Here is a 27,337-nt window from a genome sequence, read left to right on the forward strand (position 1 = left end):
ATTTTTTCCCTACTAAAGCAATACATACTCATTGCATACAGAGTGAGTCTACTTACTCAACAGAAATATACTGACATGGAAAAATGTGTATGATATCTTAAAATAGCAGTTTGAAAATAATTTGATTATATTAACAAACCCCTGTTTATTTGTGCAAAGAGACATAGATAATATTTGTAAGCACCTATAAAAAGGTCACCTCTGGAGAAGAGTAGGATCTCAAGAAGTAGGGTATGATGTGGGGTAGAGGCAGTAAAGAGGAACGTGTGCTTTTTAAAATTATGTTTCTATACTATTCTCATGTTTTGTAAATAAGCATTTTCAGCTTTTCTAATTTTAACAATTTGAAAAATTAGAAAGTACAGACAAGCAAAAATAATTATGCATATATATCCTATCCACCCAGTGACCGCCATTATTACCTCTCCAGATTTCTAAGAGTACGTGCTCATGTGGAATATATTTTTCTATGACTACATACTAAAAAGCTGGGGTAGATATAGATATACTACATAAAAATTATACCCCATTTTCCAAAGAAAAATGAACAGGATCATTTGAATATCTTTCCATGTCCATAAAAATATTTCTGCAACTTTATTTTTAGTACATTAGCTTAGATATGCAGATTTTCCCTTGGATTATAGTTACACATAAAAATAATTTAATGGGTAAATAAAGCAACTCTAGCCAATTTACATCTAACACAAACTTTGATTTTAGACATTGAGGAATAGTATATATGTCTTCCCTAACTGAATTAGTTAGGTAACTGTTCTTAAGCCTCTATTTCATGTAAACTGCTTAGAGATAAGGGGTTGATTTGTTTCCTTTAAAAATATCACAGCTTTATATAAAAAAAGACATATCTGGCTATTTTGATCAATATATCTGATTGCTTTAATCAGTGTATCTCTTTATGATGTTGACTTTCATAGATATTTCAGAATGGTTATTTAAAAATAATGAGTCTACTTACTTTCCAGAGTTTCAAAAAGGAATATAAATATCCTGAATCACTAGATGTATTTTCCACATTTGGATGTGCACTGTCCATTGCTGCTCTGGCTCTCACAATTATATTACTGGTCAGCACCAGGTAACCTGAAGGGAAGAAGGCTCTTCTCATGAGAGAAATTGCTATCCTGATATCATTTCCTTTCAGCATATTCCCATTAGAATACAGTCTCTTGGAACTGGAAAGAAAATCAGATTTAGTTCAACATACTCATTTTACAAGATACTCAGTCCTGGAGAGACTAAGACATACACACAAATAAATGTATACTTACAAACTGTGGTAAGTGCCTTGAAGGAAAATTACATACCATGTAATTACAAGTTTGTCGCGTAAAATTAATGTGGTTCCATAGTTCATCAATGCCACAGTTCCTTAGTGTTGAATAGAAGCATAACTGCCAATCTGCATTGGCAAAGAGAGAAATGTTGCTAATCAGCAAGTTTTTGAGGATAAAAGTAAATTTTAAACTGTATTAAGGTTTCAAATGGTAAAACTTTTAAAAAAGATTTTGAGAGAGGACCTTCAAGATGGCGGAGGAGTAAGAGGTGGAGATCACCTTCCTCCCCCCAAATACGTCAAAAATACATCTCCATGTGGAACAACTCCTACAGAACACCTACTGAATGCTGGCAGAAGACCTCAGACTTCCCAAAGGCAAGAAACTCCCCCATGTATCTGGGTAGGGCAAAGGAAAAAAGAAAAAACAGAGACAAAAGAATAGAGATGGGACCTGCACCTCTGGGAGGGAACTGTGAAGGAGGAAAGGTTTCCACACACTAGGAAGCCCCTTGACTGGCAGAGACAGGGGGTGGGTGGGGGGGAAGCTTTGGAGCCACAGGGGAGAGCGCAGCAACGGGGATGCAGAGGGCAAAGCAGAGAGATTCCCGCACAGAGGATCGGTGCCGACCAGCACTCACCAGCCTGAGAGGCTTGTCTGGGGAAGATGGGGGCTGAGAGCTGAGGCTCCAGCTTCGGAAGTCAGATCCCAGGGAGAGGACTGGGGTTGGTTGGTGCACAACCTGAAGGGAGCTAGTGCTCCACAGCTAGCTGGGAGGGAGTCCAGGAAAAAGTCTGGAACTGCTTAAGAGGCAAGAGACCATTGTTTCCGGGTGCGCGAGGAGAGGGGATTCAGAGCACCACCTAAATGAGCTCCAGAGACAGGCGTGTGCCATAGCTATCAGCGCGGGCACCAGCGACGGGCATGAAGCACCAAGGCTGCTGCTGCAGCCACCAAGAAGCCTGTGTGTGAGCACAGATCACTATTCTCACCTCCCCTCCCGGGAGCCTGTGCAGCCCGCCACTGCCAGGGTCCCATGATCCAGGGACAACTTCCCCGGGAGAATACACAGTGTGCCTCAGGCTGTTGCAACATCATGCTGCCCTCTGTCGCTGCAGGCTTGCCCCACATTCTGTACCCCTCCCTCCTCCTGGTCTAAGTGAGCCACAGCCCCCTAATCAGCTGCTACGTTAACTCAGTCCTGTCTCAGCAAAGAACAGACACCCTCAGGTGACCTACATGCACAGGCAGGGCCAAATCCAAAGCTGAACCCCAGGAGCTGTGCAAACAAAGAAGAGAAAGGGAAATCTCTCCCAGCAGCCTCAGGAACAGTGGATTAAATCTCCACAATCAACTTGATGTACCTGCATCTGTGGAATACATGAATAGACAATGAATCATCCCAAAATTGAGGCGGTGGACTTTGGGAGTAGCTGTAGACTTGGGGTTTGCTTTCTGCATCTAATTTGTTTCTGGTTTTATGTTTATCTTAGTTTAGTATTTAGAGCTTATTATCTTGGTAGATTTGTTTATTGATTTCGTTGCTCTCTTCCTTTATATATATATATATTTTTTTCCTTTTTCTCTTTTTGTGTGTGTGTATGTGTATGCTTTTTTGTGTGATTTTGTCTGTATAGCTTTGCTTTTATCATTTGTCCTAGGGTTCTGTCCTTCATTTTTTAAAATTATTATTATACTTTTTAGCACTTTTTATTATTGGTGGATTTGTTTATTGATTTCATTGCCCTCTCTTTCTTTTTTAAATTACTTTTTTATTTTATAACTTTATTTTATTTATTTATATTTTTTCTTTTTATTTCTCCCTTTTCTTTTTTTTTAAATTTAGGATATAAAATTAACCATTTTATTTATTTTATTTATTTATTTTTTTAGAAATTTATTTTATTTATTTATTTTTGGCTGCTTTGGTTCTTCATTGCTGTGCACTTCTTTGGCTACTCATCGGTGTGGTGCGTGGGCTTCTCATTGCAGTGGCTTCTATTGTTGAGGAGCGCGGGCTCTAGGCACATGGGCTCAGTAGCTGTGGCACGTGGGCTCAGTAGCTGTGGCACGTGGGCTCAGTAGTTGTAGCTCATGGGCTCAGTAGTTGTGGATTGCGGGCTCTAGAGCACAGGCTCAGTAGTTGTGGCACATGGGCTTAGTTGCTCTGCGGCATGTGGGATCTTCCAGGGCCAGTACTCGAACCTGTGTCCCCTGCATTGGCAGGTGGATTCTTAACCAGTGCGCCACCAGGGAAGCCCCTTATTTCTCCCTTTTCTTCTAAGCCGTGTGGCTGACAGGGTCTTGGTGCTCCAGCCAGGTGTCAGGCCTGAGCATCTGAGGTGGGAGAGCTGAGTTCAGGACATTGGACCACCAGAGACCTCCAGGCCGCTCCTAATATCAAATGGCAAAAGCTCTCCCAGAGATCTCCATCTCAGTGCTAAGACCCAGCTGCACTCAATGACCAGCAAGCTACAGTGCTTGACACCCCATACCAAACAGAAAGACAGGAACACAACCTCATCCATCAGCAAAGAGGCTGCCTAAAATCATAATAAGGTCACAGACACCCCACACAACGCCACTGGACGTGGTCCTGCCCAGCAGAAAGGCAACATCTAGCCTCATCCACCAGAACACAGGCAGCGGTCCCCTCCACCAGGAAGCCTACAAAACCCATTGCACCAACCTCACCCACTGCGGGGGAAAAAGTGGGAACTATGAACATGCAGCCTGCGAAAAGGAGACGCCAAATGCAGTAAGTTAAGCAAAATGAGAAGGCAGAGAAATACACAGCAGATGAAGGAGCAAGGTAAAAACCCATCACCCCTAACAAATGAAGAGGAAATAGGCAGTCTACCTGAAAAAGAAGTCAGAGTAATGATAGTAAAGATGATCCAAAATCTTGGAAATAGAATGGAGGAAATACAAGAAACATTTAACAAGGACCTAGAAGACCTAAGGAGCAAACAAACAATGATGAACAACACAATAAATGAAACTAAAAATTCTCTAGAAGGAATCAATAGCAGAATAACGGGCAGAAGAACGGATAAGTGGCGTGGAAGATAAAATAGTGGAAATTACTACTGCAGGGCAGAATAAAGAAAAAAGAATGAAAAGACTTGAGGACAGTCTCAGAGACCTCTGGGACAACATTAAATGTCCCATCATTTGATTTATAGGGGTCCCAGAAGAAGAGAAAAAGAAAGGAACTGAGAAAACATTTGAAGAGATTATAGTTGAAACTTCCCTAATATGGGAAAGGAAATAGTCAAGTCCAGGAAGCACAGAGAGTCCCATACAGTATAAATCCAATGAGAAACACGCCAAGACACACATTAATCAAACTATCAAAAATTAAATACAAAGAAAAAATATTAAAAGCAGCAAGGGAAAAGCACCAAATAACATACAAGGGAATCCCCATAAGGTTAATAGCTGATTTGTCAGCAGAAACTCTGCAAGCCAGAAGGGAGTGGCAGGACATATTTAAAGTGATGAAAGGGAAAAACCTACAACCAAGATTCCTCTGCCCAGCAAAGATCTCATTCAGATTCAAAGGAGAAATTAAAACCTTTAGAGACAAGCAAAAGTTAAGAGAATTCAGCACCACAAAACCAGCTTTACAACAAATGCTAAAGGAACTTCTCTAAGCAGGAAACAAAAGAGAAGGGAAAGACCTACAATAACAAACCCAAAACAATCAAGAAAATGGGAATAGGAACATACATATCGACAATTACCTTAAATGTAAATGGATTAAATGCTCCAACCAAAAGACATAGACTGGCTGAATGGATACAAGAACAAGACCTGTATATATGCTGTCTACAAGAGACCCACTTCAGACCTAGGGACACATACACACTGAAAGTGAGGGGATGGAAAAAGAAATTCCATGCAAATGGAAATCAGAAGAAAGGTGGAGTAGCAGTTCTCATATCAGGCAAAATAGACTTTAAAATAAAGACTATTACAAGACAGAAAGGACACTACAAAATGATCAAGGGATCAATCCAAGAAAAAATGTAACAATTGTAAGTATATATGCACCCAACATAGGAGCACCTCAATACATAAGGCAAATGCTAACAGCCATAAAAGGGGAAATTGAAAATAACACAGTTATATTCAGGGATTTTAACACCCCACTTTCACCAATGGACAGATCATCCAAAATGAAAATATATAAGGAAACACAAGCCTTAAATAATACATTAAACAAGATGAACTTAATTGACATTTATAGGACATTCTATCCAAAAACAACAGAATACACATTTTTCTCAAGTGCTCATGGAACATTCTCCAGGATAGATCATATCTTGGGTCACAAATCAAGCCTTGGTAAATTTAAGAAAATTGAAATCGTATGAAGTATGTTTTCTGACCACAATGCTATGAGACTAGATATCAATTACAGGAAAATAACTGTAAAAAATACAAACACATGGAAGCTAAACAATACACTACTAAATAACCAAGAGATCACCGAAGAAATCAAAGAGGAAATCAAAAAATACCTAGAAACAAATGACAATGAAACACCACTCCCCAAAACCTATGGGATGCAGCAAAAGCAGTTCTAAGAGGGAAGTTTATAGCAATACAATCCTACCTCAAGAAACATCTTGGACTTCCCTACTGGCGCAGTGGTTAAGAATCTGCCTGCTGGTGCAGGGGACGTGGGTTAGAGCCCTGGTCTGGGAGAATCCCACATACCGTGAGGGCAGCTAAGCCTGTGTGCCACAACTACTGAGCCTGCGCTCTAGAGCCCACGAGCCACAACTACTGAGCCCGAGTGCCACAGCTGCCAAAGCCTGAATGCCTAGAGCTGATGCTCCGCAACAAGAGAAGCCACCGCAATGAGAAGCCTGTGCACCGCAACAAAGAATAACCCCTGCTTGCCGCAACTAGAGATAGCCCGTGTGCAGCAATGAAGACCCAACATAGCCAAAAAAAAAAGAAACAAGAAACATCTCAAAAAACACCTAACCTTACATCTAAAGCAAATAGAGAAATAAAAACAAAAAACCTCCAAAGTTAGCAGAAGGAAAGAAATCATAAAGATCAGATCATAAATAAATGAAAAAGAAATGAAGGAAATGATAGCAAAGATCAATAAAACTAAAAGCTGGTTCTTTGAGAAGATAAACAAAATTGATAAACCATTAGCCAGGCTCATCAAGAAAAAGAGGGAGAGCACTCAAATCAATAAAATTAGAAATGAAAAAGGAGAAGTTACAACAGACACTGCAGAAATACAAAGCATCCTAAGAAACTACTACAAGCAACTCTATGCCAATAAAATGGACAACCTGGAAGAAATGGACAAATTCTTAGAAAAGCACAACCTTCTGAGACTGAACCAGGAAGAAACAGAAAATATAAACAGACCAATCACAAGCCCTGAAATTGAAACTGTGATTAAACATGTTCCAACAAACAAAAGCCCAGGATCAGATGGCTTCACAGGTGAATTCTATCAAACATTTAGAGAAGAGCTAACACCAATCCTTCTCAAACTCTTCCAAAATATAGCAGAGAGAGGAACACTCCCAAACTCATTCTACGAGGCCACCATCACCCTGATACCAAAACCAGACATAAGATGTCACAAAAGAAGAAAACTACTGGCCAATATCACTGATGAACATAGGTGCAAAAATTCTCAACAAAATACTAGCAAACAGAATCCAGCAGCACATTAAAAAGATTATACACCATGATCAAGTGGGGTTTATCCCAGGAATGCAAGGATTCTTCAATATACACAAATCAATCAATGTGATACACTATATCAACAAATTGAAGGAGAAAAACTAATTGATCGTCTCAATACATGCAGAAAAAGCATTCAACAAAATTCAACACCCATTTACTATAAAAACCCTCCAGGTAGTAGACAGAGAGGGAACTTTCCTCAACATAATAAAGGCCATATATGACAAACCCACAGCCAACATCGTTCTCAATGGTGAAAAACTGAAACTATTTCCTCTAAGATGAGGAACAAGACAAAATTGCCCACTCACCATTATTATTCAACATCGTTTTGGAAGTTTTAGCCGCAGCAATCAGAGAAGAAAAAGAAAAGGAATACAAATTGGAAAAGAAGTAAAACTGTCACTGTTTGCAGATGACATGATACTAAACATAGAGAATCCTAAAGATGCTACCAGAAAACTACTAAAGCTAATCAATGAATTTGGTAAAGTAGCAGGATACAAAATTAATGCACAGAAATCTCTTGCATTCCCATACACTAATGATGAAAAATATGAAAGAGAAATTAAGGAAACACTCCCATTTACCATTGCAACAAAAAGAGTAAAATACATAGGAATAAACCTACCAAAGGAGACAAAAGACCTGTATGCAGGAAACTTAAGACATTGTTGAAAGAAATTAAAGATGATACGAACAGATGGAGAGATATACCATGTTCTTGGATTGGAAGAATCAACACTGTGAAAATGACTATACTACCCAAAGCAATCTACAGATTCAACGCAATCTCTATCAAACTACCAATGGCATTTTTCACAGAATTAGAGCAAAAAAAAATCACAATTTGTATGGAAACACAAAAGATGCCAAATAGCCAAAGCAATCGTGAGAAAGAAAAACAGAGCTGGAGGAATCAGTCTCACAGACTTCAGACTATACTACAAAGCTACAGTAGTCAAGACAGTATGGTACTGGCAGAAAAACAGAAATATAGATCAATGGAACAGGATAGAAAGCCCAGAGATAAACGAACGCACATATGGTCACCTTATTTTTGAAAAAGAAGGCAAGAATATACAAGGGAGAAAAGACAGCCTCTTCAATAAGTGGTGCTGGGAAAACTGGACAGCTACATGTAAAAGAATGAATTTAGAACACTCCCTAACACCATACACAAAAATAAACTCAAAATGGATTAAAGACCTAGATGTAAGGCCAGACACTATAAAACTCTTAGATGAAAACTTAGGCAGAACATTCTATGACATAAATCACAGCAAGATCCTTTTTGACACACCTCTTAGAGAAATGGAAATAGAAACAAAAATAAACAAGTGGGACCTAGTGAAACTTCTAAGCTTTTACACAGCAAAGGAAACCAAAAACAAGACAAAAAGACAACCCTCAGAATGGGAGAAAATATTTGCAAATGAAACAACTGACAAAGGATTAATCTCCAAATTATACAAGCAGCTCAATATCAAAAAGACAAACAACCCAATCCAGAAATGGGCAGAAGACCTAAATAGACATTTCTCCAAAGAAGATATATAGTTTGCCAATAAACACATGAAAGGATGCTGAACATCATTAATCATTAGAGAAATGCAAATCAAAAGTACAATGAGGTATCACCTCACACCAGTTAGAATGGGCATCATCAAAAACTCTACAAACTATTAATGCTGGAGAGCATGTGGAGATAAGATAACCCTCTCACACTGTTGGTGGGAATGTAAATTGATATAGCCACTATGGAAAACCGTATGGAGGTTCCTTAAAAAACTAAAAATTGAACTACCATATGACCCAGCAATCCCACTACTGGGCATATACCCTGAGAAAACCATACTTCCAAAAGAGTCACGGGGCTTCCCCGGTGGTGTAGTTGTTGAGAGTCCGCCAGCTGATGCAGGGGACACGGGTTTGTGCCCCGGTCCGGAAAGATCCCACATGCCGCGGAGCAGCTAGGCCCGTGAGCCATGGCCTCTGAGCCTGCGTGTCCGGAGTCTGTGCTCCACAATGGGAGAGGCCACAACAGTGAAAGGCCCGCGTACCGCAAAAAAAAAAAAAAAAAAAAAAAAAAAAAGGGTCATGTACCACAATGTTCATTGCAGCTCTATTTACAATAGCCAGGACATGGAAGCAACCTAAGTGTCCATTGACAAATGAATGGATAAAGAAGATGTGGCACATATATACAATGGACTACTACTCAGCCATAAAAAGAAACGAAATTGATTTATTTATGGTGAGGTGGATGGACCTAGGGTCTGTCATACGGAGTGAAGTAAGTCAGAAAGAGAAAAACAAATACTGTATGCTAACACATGTATGTGGAATCTAAAAGAAAATGTATTCTCATCTGGTTTTTCCTCCCAAACTCAAGACGTATCACAATGCTTCTTTCCTTCAGAATTATTTCTCTCTAATAAATTCCTTCACAACTGTTTTCTCAGATGTGTAGATTCTGGAATTTTTTGTTCTAATGATATTGCCATTTAAATATTTTTTCCTGAAGTTTATTTAAAAAAATTAAAAGTCTATAGAAGTGTTGAAAGAGACTAAGTGAACACCCAAATACCCTTCACCTTGATTCACCAGTTGTTAATATTTTGCCTTCTTTCTTTTTCTTTTTTTTCCTGAAATTTTGAAAGTAAGTTGTAAACATCATGACTGTCATCTCTAAATTCTTCAAGCATGTATGCATCTCCCAAAAACAAGGGCACTCCTAGATAGTATAATATTATTATCCTCACTCAGAATATTTTACTCAAGAATTTAACATTAATATAATGTTATCATGTTAATGTCCATATTCAAATTTCTCCAGCTGTTCCAATAATGTCCATTTTAGCTGTTCCCTCCCCAATTTATTTAGTAATTGTGTCTCTTTAGTTGTCTTTAGCCTAGAATAATTCCTCTGCTTTTTAAATTTGTTTGTTTTGGTCTTTCATGACATTAAAATATTTGAAGTGTTCAGGTTAGTTATTTTATAGAAGGTAGAATATTCTACAATATAAAATTTCTCGGAAATTTTCCAATGATTAGGTACAGGTTACATATTTTTGATGAGAATTCTAATCATTAAGTCTTTTTCATTGTGGCACAGCAAGAAGTGCATGATGTCAGTTTGTCCCGTTATTGCTGTGTCATTTGCTTCCTTGTTTAAGTAGTGTCTTGTAGATTTCTATACTGTAAAGTCTCAATTTTTCCCTTTGTAAATAATAGGCAATCCATGCAGTGAAACTTTGGGACTGTGTGAATATTCTGTTCCCCAACTTTTACTCAGTGGTTTTGGTATTCACTGATGATCCTAACTGGTATATATGATTACATTGGTGGGTGAATGATGATCTCTAATCTATCATTCTTTCTATATTTAGTCACTATATTACTTTGGAAAGAAGTGTACTCTCCAGTGTAGCTGGAGGGAGTCCTTTCATGTTGTTTTTTCATGTCCCTATCAGTCTATAAGTGTTTCCTTATTTAAGGCACAGCAAGATGGACCAGGTACATCTTTCACTTTTTCTCCCCCATACCTAGAATCAGCTATTTGTCCAGAGAGCCAGAATTATTTTTGATTCTTTTCTTTACCTTTCACACTTAATGAGTCTCTTGCCCTTCGTTTAAAATTTTTAAATTGAGTGCTTACTATGTGCCAAGCAACATGTGAGGAGGTAAATACAAAACTATGAACAAGACATATAAACTCCCCTCTCCCTTGGAATTTACATTCTCGGGGGGAAGACAGACATTGTACAAATATATACAGAAATAAATATATAATTACAAATTGTGGTAAGTGCCTTGAAGGAAAATTACATGCCATATAATTATGTCTGTCATGTAAAGTAAAATGGCTCTGATATCTGTCTTTTCATTTGTAAAGACACTTGAACAGACAGTTATTTGGTTCCACGTGAGTAAGTTGTGGTAGCTGCATAACTATTGGTTTGGCCAAAAAGTTCATCTGGGTTCTTCTGTAAGATGGCATGGAAAAACCAGAATGAACTTTTTGGCCAACCAGATAGTTTCTTTGCCTAAAATCTCACTGCTTCCAATTGTCATCATAGTTGTGTGTGTGTGTGTGTGTGTCCTCTATCAACTTGTTTTTAGCAGTTTTGCTGTCATAGATAATATATATATTATATATTTCTGTGCATATAATAAAAATGCACAGAATATAGTAATATACAGAAGACCCATTTGAAAATAGCCTGTTCTCGCTGTAGATAATTTATGTTTGAAATTGGAGAAAAGTTAAAAACTAACTTTACTTTTATATAAATGGATTCTTCTGAAAGCTTTTTGCATTTCTGCCCATTAAACTTTTCAGAAGGCTTAATAAAATTTTGAATTATCCAGAAAATCTCAACTAAAATATCATGAGGATGGACAGAGTTCTGTTTTAATATAAGCTTTTTATTCAGTGTGGGAATCCAAAGACTAAGCAGGACCATGGTGGAATGTTATGGTAGGACCGTAAAGGATATATAATTAGTAAACAGATTTGTTCATCAAATTCTGAGACCTTAGAAATAGAGACGTTCTTGAAGGTGTTAGAACTTTAAGCACATTAATAGTGAAATATTTATTTCAAGAGGCCTTATAATCTGAAAAATTCATAAGGGTCTAGATGGTAGTGAATGAAATTTTATAACTTTCTTTAATACCGGAGAGACCTGTGTTATGTCATGAGTTTCAAAGAGAACTTGGTTCTACACCCACAAATTATATCTTCAGATGAAGGAACAGTCCTTGGGCATGTTTTACATTAGAAGACCTTGTTGTGGACCATAAAAGTATAAACATATTGTGGACGCTAAGCACCACTGTCTGATGGATAAGTTGGCCCTGGCTGCCAGGCCTTCTGCTGCATTCTGTTAGTTATATCAAGTCACTGGACAGCCCTGGGAGGGTGCTACACTGGGCATAAACTCCAAGAAGTAGAGTTCACAGGAGGGCATCTCTGGAAAACAGCTATCACCTTGGATTAAAAGACAGGTTCAAGAAAGGAGGAATCAACCTGTTTTCTCAAACTCACTTTGTGAGAATCAGATAAAAAGAGAATGTTTCTCTGGTGTAGTTGGGAAGGTCCGTTTACCAGCTGGCCCACTGAGCTATGAGCTAGATTTACAGTGGGTAATAATATTCTTTTGTTCCCTCATGATTTCACTGGAGTATTTTTCATAGTTGTTTTGTTTATTAATTTTATTTATTTATTTATTTATTTTCAGGAAAGTCAGAAAAACCTCAGTAACCTGGGTATTGGTCAATCTGTGCACATCAATGTTGATTTTCAACCTCCTGTTTGTGTTTGGAATCAAAAACTCCAATAAGAACTTAAAGACACTATAGTGACACTGATAATACTGACTTGAGCAATAATGAAATGTCCAGACAAGACACTGTTGTCATCTCAAATCCCACATGCACTGCGATTGCTATCTTGCTGAACTATTTTGTGTTAGTGACATTTACCTGGATGGGACTCAGTGCTGCCCAGCTCCATTTCCTTCTTATTAGGACCATGAAGCCTTTTCCTCAGCATTTCATTCTTTTCATCTCTTTAATTGGATGAAGTAAGTGTTTGCTTCTTCACTTACTCAGGAATTTAATTTTGTTGAAATCACTTAATTTAAACAAACACCTATTGAAGACCTAATAGTACAAGGCCCTGTGGTAGGGGAGATGGAAAATCCAGCAATCACTAAGAGTGCCTTCTGTCTAGTGAAGGAGTGTCTTCTCCTGTGAAGAAGGCAGATGTGATCAAGGCAGCTATACTAGATACATCATGAGCTAACTTCAAGATGTTCATTTCCTTTAACATCTCTATTTATTTGACTTGAGATTTAGACCACATATAAACTTCCTAGCTACTTTATTTTGTTTTGTAAATTAACTTTTTGTAAATTAACTTTTTCATAAATTTCTTTTTTTTGAATTTTATTTTATTTTAAAAAATACAGCAGCTTCTTATTAGTTATCTATTTTATACATATTAGTTTATATATGTCAATCCCAATTTCCCAATTCATCCCACCACCACCCTGACCCTGCTTTTCCTAGCTACTTTAAAAGAAATGTTTCAAGACAATCAGAGTGACTCTTTTAAGAAAAATAATTTGAAAAATTTAATGAGTTCCAGCAAAGGAGAGTTGTTTTCGTGTTATCTAAATTTAAATTTATTCAAGTGAAAGAGGAATTAGACCGTTTAAGAGTGGAAATTGTGGTAAGAGTTACAAAGAAATCAGAAATCGTATAAGATTGATATGTATAGCCAACACTGATAGGGAAAGGAAAACACAGAAACACTATGTCTACTGTTGACCTACATCTGTAGGATCATTTAGTACACTGTCTGTAGTGGAAAGAACAATACATCCTGAAAAAGGTCAGGTGTATAATTCATTCATGTTCTTTTATAATTAATCCCAGTCTTGGGTAAATTATTAATTCTATGACTCTTTATCACATAGGAGTCCTGGCTATAGTGGTAGCTGTGACAGTGGGAATTATTTATTCTCAGAAGGGGAATAATTCACAGTGGGAGTTAGACTACCGGCGAGAGGAAATGTAAGTTTATATTTTTTTAAATGTCCATTTCTTTGATATGAGTGTAACTATTCAATGACATTGAGTCCAAGTGTCACTGTAATATGCATATCACTTTATAATTGTCATATTATAACTGTGTATTTCAAATTCTCAAAGAACACATTATATTTTAAATATGGTGGCATGAAAATTTCCTATGATAAATCCTTTCGTAAAGCAAGTAATTGTCTTCTAAATTTATAAATGTGAACTTTTTAATATTAAATTTGTCTTCTTTGATTAAGTCTGAAAATCACAGGACACAAGAAGTGTGATCATTAGTGACCCCTTATCTTAGTTTTCTCATCTAGAAAATGGGAATAACAATAATAGTAATACCTGCTCTGGGGTTACTATGAAGGGTCAAGCAAGTGTGAAAACATTTTCACACTTGAAAATGAAGAGCAGTATCCATGAAATATCCATGCTTATGAACCAATTCTATGTTGATATGATTATAATGAGTATTTCATGATGATTTATCACACATAAATTCTCCCTGTGATTCCAGCATGAATATTTAACTGTCAATAATAGAAGTACCTGAATGCATGGTATTTGCCTTCCATGTGGGGAGAGTAAGAAAGTGGGGCTGAACTCTATGTGTATTTCTGCTACCAAATGGCAACTGCTCTTTAATTTATCTTCCCTTCTTATTTTATAAATTCAACCATTCTGATCCCTGGATTCCGTCTTAAGTCCCAAACCAACTCTAATCAAAACAAAACTCTTGGAAATGTGCAAGTATACCCAAGGGAAGGCTGTGGTGTCAGAGTGCTTACCTATTTCCAGGGCTGACCATGACCAAGTGTAGAATAGGGAGCTAACTGCCTGGCTTGATTTTAGGAGCCATACACTCTAGGCACTATTTTCTCTTTTTATTTGGGATTAAATATCTTTTAATGAGTTTTAAAATTTTAATTCCACAATTAGATATCAGGAGTAAAATGCAAATATCTCATGGGAGAGGTAATTCACCTCAAATTGCATTATTATTAATTTCCTATCCTAGCCCAGCCACAAGGCTAGACCTACTCCTACAGAAGTCTTCAGTAGAAAGAAGCCTGCTGCCTTAAATTTATTCACACCAAGATGTAAATAATTGAGAGCAGATTCTTTCCTGAGTACAGTATTAGATGTTAGGGAAGACACTAGGCAACTGATAATAAGAGTTGGGAAGAGGGGAAAGGATGTGTAACATGAATATCAGCTTCATCTTGGACCCTTATCTCCCACTTTCCACCCTATACACACACATCAAGGCTCACATTTCTTCAGGATATATTTAGAAAGAGGAGGGACTTTTTTGGGTTTTCTTGAGTTATCTTCCCAGAAGTTGCTCCTCAATATATCATACTCCCTGTCCCCCCACCATGGCTCCCAGTTCTGCCAGTCATACCCGAAACCCCTAACCCAGTTCCCTTGATGTACTGCTATCTCTTCCAGGACCCAATTAAGGGGCGACTGCAGGGCAGGCCACACTCCTATTTAATGCTCTATCCCCCAAATCTCTGTCCCACCATATAGGCTGTTTCAGACTTCCCTGAAGGGTTGAGGTAACCATTGGGAAATTATAATGCATGAGGAAGAATTTTCTGGAAGCATATGCTATATCTTCTACAGCTGTCTTTTCCCATGTTTCATGACAAAATCACCAAGGAGTTAAACACTTCATCTGAGGTTCATCTATGATGCTCTCCAGACCTCAGGTTCATAGAAGTTTGTCAGATGCAACCTTGACCTTGTGACTCTCCAATCTCAATTCTAGAAATCCCACTCCTACAAGGGTTACTCTGCCTGGAGGATCCATCTGTCTCCTCAGCAGTCTGTTTTTCAAAATCTGGGTGATTAGATTCAGAATAGCTAAGGGAGAGGCTCATGAGAACAAATCCAGTCTGACTATCTCTCCAAGTAGTACAAAGGATGGAGGAGGTGAGGAGGTGTCCCTTCCTAGTGCACACCTCCTCATGGCCACAGGCATCCAAGCCTGTTTCCCATCCAGGTCTCCCCATCTGTGTGAGGTAACTGAGGAAACTTACAGACATTTGTATGCACACACACACAGATCTATAGTACAAATAGTAATACTTAGAAATTGTGTTGTCTAAAGTTTAAATAACTCATGACTCATACAGATAAAGATAAATATTTGTCTAAATTGTTTCATAATTTGCAAGTCTGTCTTTATCCGATAGAGTTGGATATTCATTTTCTTTCTCTATCCTGTCCTCCCCTTTTAAACTGTGTTTCTCTAGGCTGCCTGGGTCAGAAATATGTCCATCTTTTTAATTTAAAACTTTGATGGCCACTTGCTTAGTCACCAAAGAAGTGTCTAGAGATGTGAAAGTACTTCTCAGCAGGATTTTATTAAATTCTTAGCCAAGTGCCCTCCTATTTCTTCTGTGTCGGGGGTTGTGAGATTGAAGATGGCAGGAAGGTTGTCCTTTGGTTACAGATGAAAGGACATGGAGGCCCAAAATCCTGAAGATAAATTTTATTCTTTCTCACCATTTTACTTAAGGCTGGACCTAATCTATCATTAATGGATTGGAGGCACTCCTTTTCATTTTTTTTAACATTTTATTTTATATTGGAATATAGCCGATTAACAATGTTGTGATAGTTTCAGGTGCACAAAAAAGCAACTCAGCCATACATACACATGTATCCATTCTCTCCCAGACTCCCCTCCCATCCAGGCTGCCACATAACATTGAGCAGAGTTCCCTGCGCTATACAGTAGGTCCTTGTTGTTTATCCTTTTTAAATATAGTAGTTTGTACATGTCAATCCCAAACTCCCTACTACCCTTCCCTCCACTCTTCCCGCCCTGGTAACCATAAGTTCCTTCTCTAAGTCTGTGAGTCCATTTCTGTTTTGTAAATACATTCATTTGTATTATTTCTTTTTAGATTCTGCATGTAAGCGATATCATACAATATTTCTCTTTCTCTGTCTGACTTACTTCACTCAGTATGACAATCTCTAGGTCCATCCATGTTGCTGCAAATGGCATTATTTCATTCTTTTTTATGGCTGAGTAATATTCCATTGTATATATGTACCAAATCTTCTTTATCCATTCCTCTGTCCATGGACACTTAGGTTGCTTCTCTGTCTTGGCTATTATAAACAGTGCTACAATGAACATTGGGGTGCATGTATCCTTTCAGACCATGTTTTTCTCTGGATATATGCCCAGGAGTAGGATAGCAGGGTCATATGATAACTCTATTTTTAGTTTTTTAAGGCCCCTGCATACTGCTCTCCATAGTGGCCATACCAATTTATGATCCCACTAACAGTTAGGAGGGTTCCTTTCTCTCCACACCCTCTCCAGGATTTACTGTTTGTGAATTTTTAAATGATAGCCATTTTGACTGGTGTGAGGTGATATCTCATTGTAGTTTTTACTTGCATTTCTCTAATCATTAGCAATGTTGAACATCTTTTCATGCACCTCTTGGCCATCCATATGTCTTCCTTGGAAAAATGTCTACTTAGGTCTTCTGCCCATTTTTTGATTGGGTTGTTTGTTTTCATGATATTAAGCCACATGAGCTTTTTGTAAATTTTGGAGACTAATCCCTTGTCAGTCACATGATTTGCAAATATTTTCTTCCAATTTGTGGGCTGTCTTTTTGTTTTGTTTGTGGTTTCCTTTGCTATGCAAAAGCTTTTGAGTTTAATTAGGTCCCATTTGTTTATTTTTGTTTTTATTTCCATTACTCTGGGAGATGGGTCAGAAAAAATATTGCTGCAATTTATGTTAGGGAGTGGTCTGCCTACGTTTTCCTTTAGGAGTTTAATAGTGTCTGGTCTCACATTTAGTTCGTTAATCCATTTTGAGCTTATTTTTGTGTATGGTGTTAAAGAATGATCTAATTTCATTTTTTAACATGTAGCTCTCCAGTTTTCCCAGCACCATTTGTTGAAGAGACTGTCTTTCCACCATTGTAAAGTCTTGCCTCCTTTGTCATATATTAATTGACCATAGGTGCATGGGTTTATTTCTGGGCTTTCTATCCTGTTCCATTGATCTATAGTTCTATTTTTGTGCCAGTACCATACTGTTTTGATGACTATAACTTTGTAGTATAGTCTGAAGTCAGGGAGCCTGATTCCTCCAGCTCCATTTTCCATTCTCACAATTGCTTTGGCTATTCAGGGTCTTCTGTGTCTCCATAAAAATTTTAAATTTTTTGTTCTATTTCTGTGATAAATGCCATTAGTAATTTGATAGGATTGCATTGAATCTGTAGTTTGCATTGGGTAGTATAGTGATTTTGACAATATTCTTCCAATCCAAGAACATGGTTTATCTTTCCATCTGTTTGTGTCTTCAATTTCTTTCATCAGTGTCTTATAATTTTTAGAGTACAGGTCTTTTGTCTCCTTAGGTATGTTTATTCCCAGATATTTTATTCTTTTTGATGCAATGGTAAATGGGGTTGTTTCTTGAATTTCTCTTTCTGATCTTTCATTGTTAGTGTATATAAATGCAACAGATTTCTGTGTATTAATTTTGTAGCCTGCAAATTTACCAGATTCACTGATGAGCTCTAGCAGTTTCCTGATAGTGTCTTTAGGATTTTCTATGTATAGTATCATGTCATCTATAAACAGTGACATTTTAACTTCTTCTTTTCCAATTTGGATTCTTTTATTTCTATTTCTTTCCTGGTTGCCATAGCTAGGACTTGCAAAACTATGCTGAATAAAAGTGGTGAGAGTGGGCATCCTTGTCTTGTTCCTGATCTTAGAGGAAATGCTTTCAGCTTTTCACCATTGATATGATGCTAGCTGTAGGTTTGTCGTATATGGCCTTTATTATGTTGAAGTAGGTTCCCTGTATGCCCACTTTCTGGAGAGTTTTTATCTTAAATGGGTGTTGAATTTTGTCAAAAGATTTTTCTGCATCTATTGAGATCATCATTTGGTTTTTATTCTTCAATTTGTTGATGTGGTGTATCACACTGATTGATTTGTGGATATTGAAAAATCCTTGCATCCCTGGGATAAATCCCACTTGATCATGGTGTATGATTCTTTTAATGTATTGTTGGATTCGAATTTCTAGTAAAATACTAGCAACTGAGGATTTTTGTGTCTATGTTCATCAGTGATATTGGCCTGTAATTTTCTTTTTGAGTGGTATCTTTGTCTGGTTTTGTTATCAGGGTAATGGTAGCCACATAGAATGAGTTTGGGAAGTCTCCTTCCTCTGCAGTTCTTTGGAACAGTTTCAGAAAGATAGGTGTTAGCTCTTCTCTAAATGTTTGATAGAATTCTCCTGTGAAGCCATCAGGTCCTGGACTTTTGTTTGTTGGGAGTTTTAAAATTACAATTTCAATTTCAGTGCTTGCGATTGGTCTGCTCATATTTTGTAATTCTTCCTGATTCAGTCTTGGGAGACTGTACCTTTCTAAGAATTTGTCCATTTCTTCCAGGTTGTCCATTTCATTGGCATACTGTGGCATATAGTAGTCTCTTATGATCCTTTGTATTTCTCTGGTGTCAGTTGTAACTTCTCCTTTTTCATTTCTAATTTTATTGATTTGAGTCCTCTCCCTATTTTCCTTGATGAGTCTGGCTAAAGGTGTATCAATTTTGTTTATCTTTTCAAGGAACCAGCTTTTAGTTTCATTGATCTTTGCTATTGTTTTTTTCATTTCTATTTCATTTATTTCTGCTCTGATCTTTATGATTTCTTTCCTTCTACTACCTTTTGGTTTTGTTCTTCGTCTAGTTGCTTTAGGTGTATGGTTAGGTTGTTTATTTGAGATTTTTCTTGTTTCCTGAGGTAATATTGTATTGCTATAAACTTTCCTCTTAGAACTGCTTTTGCTGTATCACATAGGTTTTGGATCATTGTGCTTTCATTTTCATTTGTCTCTAGGTATTTTTTGATTTCCTCTTTGCTTTCTTCAGTGATCCATTTGTTGTTGAGTAACATATTGCTTAGCCTCCAAGCGTTTGTGGTTTTTATAGTTTTTTTCTTGTAGTTTGTTTCTAATTTCATAGTGTGGTCGTAGAAGATACTTGATATGATTTCAATTTTCTTAAATTTACCGAGGCTCCCTTGTGGCCCAGGATGTGGTCAATCCTGGAGCATGTTCCGTGTGCACTTGAGAAAAATGTGTATTCTTCTGCTTTTGGATGGAGTGCTCTATAAATATCAATTAAGTCCATCTGATCTAATGTGTCATTTAAGGCCTTTGTCTGTCCATTGACAAAAGTGGAGTGTTAAAAGTCCCCCACTATTATTGTGTTACTGTCGATTTCTTCCTTTATGGCTGTTAACATTTGCCTTACGTATTGAGGTGCTCTTATGTTGGGTGCATATATATTTACAATTGTTATATCTTCTTCTTGGATTGATCCCTTGATCGTTACATAGTGTCCTTCTTTGTCTCTTATAACAGTTTTTATTTTTAAGTCTATTTTGTCTGATATGAGTATTGCTACTCCAGCTTTATTTTGATTTCCATTTGCATGGAATACCTTCTTCCATCCCCTCACTTTCAGTCTGTATGTGTCCCTAGGTCTGAGGTGGGTCTCTTGTAGACAGCATATATACGGGTCTTGTTTTCATATCCAGTCAATCTACGTCTTTTTGTTGGTGCATTTAATCCCTTTACAGTTAAGGTAATTATCGATATGTGTGCTCCTATTGCCATTTTCTTAATTGTTTTGGGTTTGTTGTTTTATGTCTTTTTTCTTTCCTTCCTCTTTTGTTCTCTTGTGGTTTGATGACCATCTTTAGTGTTGTGTTTGGGTTGCTTTTTCTTTTCTGTATGGTTATCTATTGTAGTTCTGGGGTTTGCTGTTCCCATGAGGTTCTGATATAGCAGTCTATGTATGTACAAGGTTGTTTTAAGTTGCTAGTCTCTTTCCTGCCGAGAGGAGTTCCTTTAGCATTTGTTGCAAAGCTGGCCTGGTGGTGCTGAAATCACTTAGCTTTTGCTTGTCTGTAAATCTTTTGATTTCTCCATCAAATCTGAATGAGAGCCTTGCTGGGTCGAGTATTCTTGGTTGTAGGTTCTTCCCTTTCATCACTTTAAATATATTGTGCCACTCCCTTCTGGCCTGCAGAGTTTCTGCTAAGAAATCAGCCGTTAACCTTATGGGAGTTCCCTTGTATGTTATTTGTCATTTTTTCCTTGTTGCCTTTAATAATTTTTCTTTGTCTTTAATTTTTGTCAGTTTGATTACTATGTGTCTTGGTGTGTTTCTCCTTGGGTTTATCCTGCCTGGGAGTCTCTGCACTTCCTGGACTTGGGTGACTATTTCCTTTCCCATTTTAGGGAATTTTTTACTGTAATCTCTTCAAATATTTTCTCAGGTTCTTTCTCTCTCTCTCTTCTCCATCTGGGTCCCCTATAACTTGAATGTTGGTGCATTTGTTGTCCCAGAGGTCTCTTAGGCTATCTTCATTTCTTTTCATTCTTTTTTCTTTATTCTGTTCTGTGGGAGTGATTTCCACCATTCCGTCTTCCAGGTCACTAATCTGTTCTTCTGTCTCAGTTATTCTGCTATTGATTCCTTCTAGTGTATTTTTCAATTCAGTTATTGTATTGTTCATCTCTATTTGTTTGTTCTTCAGTTCTTCTAGGTCTTTGTTAAACATTTCTTGATGTTTAACAAACACTTGTTAAAACATTTGTTAAAAAACAAATGTTTAACAAACATTTCTTGATGTTTCTTGATGTTTAATCGAGGAGATCCTCGATTCTTTCCTCCATCCTTTTACCGAGGTCCTGGATCATCTTCACTATCATTATTCTGAATTCTTTTTCTGGAAAGTTGCCTATCTCCACTTCATTTAGTTGCTCTTCTGGGGTTTTATCTTGTTCCTTCATCTAGGACATAATCTTCTGCCTTTTCATTTTGTCTATCTTTCTGTGATTGTGGTTTTTGTTTTGCAGGCTGCAGGATTGTAGTTCTTCTTGCTTCTGCTGTCTGTCCTCTGGTGGATGAGGCTATCTAAGAGGCTTTTGCAAGCTTCGTGATGGGAGGGACTGGTGGTAGGTAGATCTGGGTGTTGTTCTGGTGGGCAGAGCTCAGTAAAACTTTAATCTGTTTGTCTGCTGAAGGGTGGGGCTGTGTTCTCTCCCTGTTGGTCATTTGGCATAAGGCAACCCAGCACTGGAGCCTACAGGCTCTTTGGTGGGGCTAATGGTGGACTTTGGGAGGGCTCACACCAAGGAGTACTTCCCAGAACTTCTACTGCCGGTGTCCTTGTCCCCATGGGGAACCACAGCCACCCCCTCCCTGCCTTTGCAGGAGACCCTCCAACACTAGCAAGTAGGTTGGTTCAGTCTCCTATGGAGTCACTGCTCCTTCCCCCTGGGTCCTGGTGTGTACAAGGTTTTGTGTGTGCCCTCCAAGAGTGAAGTCTCTGTTTCCCCCAGTCCTGTTGAAGTCCTGCAGTCAAATCCTGCCTGACTTCAAAGTCCAATTCTCTGGGGATTCCTCCTCCCATTGCTGGACCCCCAGGTTGGGAAGCCTGATGTGGGGCTCAGAACCTTCACTCCAGTGGGTGAATTTCTGTGTTACAATTGTTCTCCAGTTTGTGAGTCACCCACGCAATGGTTATGGGATTTGATTTTATTGTGCTTGTGCCCCTCGTATCATCTTATTGTGGCTTCTCCTTTGTCTTTGGTTGTGGGGTATCTTTTTTGGTGAGTTCCAGTGTTTTCCTGTAGATGATTGTTCAGCAGTTAGTTGTGATTCTGGTGCTCTCTCAAGAAGGAGTGATTGCACCTCCTTCTACTCCACCATCTTGAACCAATCTCCTCCTTTTCATTTTTAAAATTCATTACAGAGATCTGTAATCATTCCAGTTTCCTTGTAGATCATTCAGATTAGAAATATGATTTCTAATAATTTAAATTGTAACAACATTCCAATGTAAAACAGCTTAGAAATCCTTTGGCATGTATAATAATGGTGTTTACCTACAAGGGAAAGAAAACAGACATTAATTGATTGCCAAATAATACCAGGGCTTCTCACATTATTTTGTTAATACCCTACTGCCTACCTGACACCTTCACTTGGCTGGACAAGTGATGAGACATCTCCTGGTCTTCCCTCCCAAACCTGCTCTTCTCATCATCCTCGCCAACTCAGTTAACAGTAATTCCATCCTTTCAGGTACTCAAGCCAAAGATTTTGTAGTCACTCTTAACTTTCCTATATCTCCCATCTAACCTATCAATAAATCCTTTTGCTTTACTTTTTAAAAAAAAATATATATATTTATTTATTTGGCTGTGCTGGGTCTTAGTTGCAGCACGCAGGATCTTCATTGTGGCATGTGTGATCTTAGTTGAATCTTTAGTTGCCACATGCAGGCTTTTAGTCATGGCATGTGGGATCTAGTTTCCGGATGAGGGATTGAACCCAGGCCCCCTACATTGGGAGCATGGAGTCTTAACCACTGGACCACCAGGGAAGTCCCCTTTTGTTTTACCTTTAAACATATCTGGAATCAGACTATTTCTCAACATCTCCTCTCCCTGGTTCCAAGCCACCTGATTGTTGCAGTAGACTCCTAGCTGTTTTTCTCCTTTGGCATGTGCTCTTCTTTTATCCCTGCATCTAGCTAAAGTAATACTTTTAAAACTAAAGACCAAGCATGTCAAGTTTCTCCTTCTTGCCAAGAGTACATGCAGTCACCTATAAAGCCCTGACATAATTTGCATCCTTTTACTAATCCCATCTACTTCATACTCTGTTCTAGCCACACTGGCCTCTTTGCTTACGCTCTCAACTCAGAGCCTTTGCACTTGCTGTTCCCTCTGCCTAGAACACCCTTCCCCCTCATCTACTTCAGATCTTTACTCAAATATTTTTTTCCATAAGTGTTTTCCTGACCACTCTATTTAAAATGAAACATTTCCTCCCTTGGTCCGCCAGGCACACACACAGACACACATATACATATACATAGTAATACCTACCCTCATTACCTACTTTATTTTTCTTCACAGCACTTGCTAACTTCTGTTATAGTATATATCTTATTAATTCATTAGTTTTATTTATTTTCTGCATTAGAATAAATTCACTAAAGAAAGGCAGTTTGTTTTTTCATTCACTGCTAATATCTTGTTATCTAGAACAATGTCTAGCACATAGCATGTACTCTGTAAATACTTATTAAATGAATGAATTTATTCTTACAACAATGCCAGGAGATGATTACTACACTTCACAGATGAGAAAAAGAATACCACCAAAACTACCACCAACAATAACAAAAAGACAAAAACAAAAACAGGTGCAATGAGGTTAAAGAACTATTCAAATATTTTTTAAACATTAAACTTTAAAAAATGCTTATTAATAAGAGACAGTTTAAATAATTTATGGTATAATTAAATAATGGAATAATATGCAGCCATAAAAAATCATGAGGATAATCTTTATATTCTGATATGGAATGATCTCCAAGATGTGTTTTTAAGTAAGGTATAGAAGTATCATGTTATCCTTTGCTTCAAAATCAGGAAAAAATATACATTTGCTGGTGTATGCATAGTCTAAATCTGGAAGTATACACAAGAAACATTGAATACCGCCGGAGATAAAAGCTTGGTGACTAGGGATAGTTGTAAGAGGGATCCTGTCTCTCTATGATGATTTGTACCTTTAAAATTTTGAGCCATCTGAGTGTGCTACATAGTCAAAAAGAAAATTAAACAGTAACTTAACTAAAGTCAGAAACCTAGTAAGTGACAGACAGTGACATTTATATTCAGGACTGCCTAACTCAAAAGCCTACTTTCTTTCCACTAGCTCATATTGTCTCACAGAGAAATTTGGCAGAATCAATGCATTTAATTTTTCTACTTGGTTGAATTCTTGAAAATCATCTCTAATATATAGAAGGCAAAGAGATATTGACTTTTAGCAGGTCTTTCAGTCGAGTGAATGTCAATGGTGTGAACAGCATAGAGAAGAGTTTGTATACCTTTCTTTCTGCTGAAATCATTTCTTTTCTCTGCTTTCTTAGTCTGCTGAAATCATTTCTTTTCTCTCCACAGCTGCTGGCTGGCAACTCAAGAAAGCAGTGGTTTGATAACAAGTCCATTGTTGTGGTCATTCATCATACCTGTGACCATTATCCTCATTAGCAATGTTGTTATATTTATTGTCATTGTAGTCAAAGTGCTGTGGAAGAATAATCAGAATCTGAAGAGGTAAGATTCCCAATGAATCAGAAGCTGGAAGGCATGGCTCATGTAGTACTAAATATAGCACAGGAATACATCCACAGCTCCTAGAAGAGTTTTCAGATTTGGGGGAAATGGCAAGGATATGTGGTTTGCAGGACAGATTTTCTCTTAAACTTTGTCTCAGAAGGTGGATCTTCTCATCTTCCAACATCAAGACTACAATGTGAGTCTATTGCATTACCTAAGATACTTTTGCGCTGTATGAGCTCAACTAAAAACCCAACCCAAAGACATCAAGAATAAAAATGTATCCCCCAATCCCAAATATTCATGAAATCAGATTTGAATAATTAAAAATATGAGAGGGTTGTGAGGAGATGCTGGTCACTGTATTTTCATTTTAGAAACTAGTAACTGTAGGTTATATTTTACATGTGTTGCCTGAATCACATAACAGCTTTAAATTTTTAAAAATTTGTTGCAAACATATAAAAATTGGAACATTGGGCAGCATTGGGCCCACATTCCCTGCAGATGGGGCATGTGCTCTCTGGTCTATCAGTTCCCATGTGGACTGCTTCTTTCCTCTCTGTAACTTTTCTGACCCCAATAAGCATTTTCATTGTCATCGCTAATATACAGAAAGAGCTTTCAGTTGGAGAGACAAATAACAGAAGCTATTAAACACATACACTCCCCTCACCTCCACATCCCACAGCATGAATTGGTTAGAACACAGTGCTAATGAGGCTGTGAATTCAGGCTTAATTCTACAAGACTCTTCTTAACCCAAGTAGACTTACTATAAGTACATCTGTGAACTTCGTTGGTCACCATATAGATCCATTTTGAATGAACAGATGGGTGAAAACAGCCATCATTAGTGGGAATGTAATCTTAAACATGTACTTTACCAATCAAGAGTATCATCTTTCCTATGTGGATGATAACCCATATTGAGGGGAAATGTGGAGAAAAGACTATCACTGATAATCATTCAAACCTATGTTTTCTTAACAATGCAGAAAAACCTTGGTGAAGTCTTGTTAGCCTAATTGTAAGTTAAGTTATATTTCTTTTATACAAAGCAATATCATTTTGGCCACAGACATCAAACAAATTTGTAATGTTTCAAAATTTTGACTGGCAACTCATGGTTCTTAAATTAGCTTAGTTACAGTGAAGAGCAGGTTACAATTTAATTGTTTAACAAATTATCTTCTATGTATCAGTTAGCTTTTGCTGTATAACAAATTACCCCCAAATTCAATGGCTTAGAATGATAAATATTTATTACTTGTCATAAGTTTGAGTGTTGATCATGTAGTTGTTTTGGTTTTGGCTGGCTTGAATGCTGGTAGATAACTTAGGATGAATCACTTTCATGTCTGATGGTTGTTGGTTGGTTGGTATTGAGTGGGAACTGCTCATTTGGGAAAGCTCGCCTCTGCTGCATGTGGTCTCTCTCTTAACATAGTACTGTCAGGGTTCCAAAGAGTAATAAGAAAAAACACGCCCTGATGAGTGGAATGCTTTCAAGCCTTTGTTTGTGGAACAAATGCTAATGTCCCCTGGTCAAAGTGAGTCATATGGCCAAGCTCAGGTTCCAGGGATATAGACTTAGCATGACAGGGAAGAAGGTCACTTTGTGCTTTAATAAATTTTCATTCTGATATCAACTTATGACATGGCACGGTCCCAGATGCCCAAAAAAGGAATTACTGATCCAGTAGTTATAATCGCTAACATCAAATTCAGTTCCAAAGAAAAAGTTAATTCTGTGTGAAATTTGCCTGCAGTAGTATTTCAGGAACTGTTTATGCCTGAGCTTTTAAGCAGATATCACTGTCTTCCTCCCTTCCATCCTTCCTCTCTTCCTCTCTTTCTCTCTTTTATTCAGAGTGACATAGGTTTTTCCACCTGAGGCATAATATTGTTTAATGAAGAGTGTATATGTGCAGCTGAATACATATTTTCAGTAGGAGGGTAACAATGATATTAATAAGTAAAAACCTGAATGAACCATATTTCCTTTCTTGTTTTCTCTTACTTAGCACAAAGAAGTTTTCAATCCTAAAGAAGTTTCTTAGCACGTTATCTGTTGCAGTCGTTTCTGGAGTTACCTGGATTCTGGCATACTTAATGCTAATGGATGATGATGGCATCAGGGTCACCTTCAGCTACTTATTCTGCCTTTTCAACACTACTCAGGTATAGTGTGGATTAGTCTGAAAGTAGTAGACTATGGAGTGGCGGAGATGATATCACCTGGACCAAAGTTTTCTTATCTTAAAAGTCCCTGAAGTTCATTGCTTAGTTAATTTTGGGTGACTCTAGTTTTAATATACTTTGAGGAAAGGGGAAGAAAAACTTTTTTATGACTTACCTACTATATCCTTTCCTGTACTGGAGTTCATGGAACATAATTGCAATGGGGTTGGCCAATGTTAGTCCCTCTTCTCTGAGCAGAAGAGATTTTGTTGAGCAGCTAGCTTGGGAGGCACCTCCTTTGACTTTCTG

The 27,337-nt window shown here is 37.7% G+C and overlaps 1 protein-coding gene across 1 annotated transcript in view; it reads left to right on the top strand.

The window, feature by feature from the left end:
- Positions 1–27,337, top strand: part of ADGRG7 (adhesion G protein-coupled receptor G7) — a gene marked incomplete at both ends in the record, with an annotated part of 92,728 nt that overhangs the window by 44,342 nt on the left and 21,049 nt on the right. The window contains 7 exon segments of the mRNA XM_082839239.1: positions 987–1,099; positions 12,272–12,388; positions 12,390–12,612; position 12,616; positions 13,514–13,610; positions 24,686–24,841; positions 26,872–27,028. Of these exon segments, the coding sequence (XP_082695365.1) occupies positions 987–1,099; positions 12,272–12,388; positions 12,390–12,612; position 12,616; positions 13,514–13,610; positions 24,686–24,841; positions 26,872–27,028 (864 nt within the window).

This window comes from Leucopleurus acutus, assembly GCF_964270905.1.
Source record: "Leucopleurus acutus genome assembly, chromosome: 5".
In the NCBI taxonomy this organism is placed as follows: domain Eukaryota; kingdom Metazoa; phylum Chordata; class Mammalia; order Artiodactyla; family Delphinidae; genus Leucopleurus; species Leucopleurus acutus.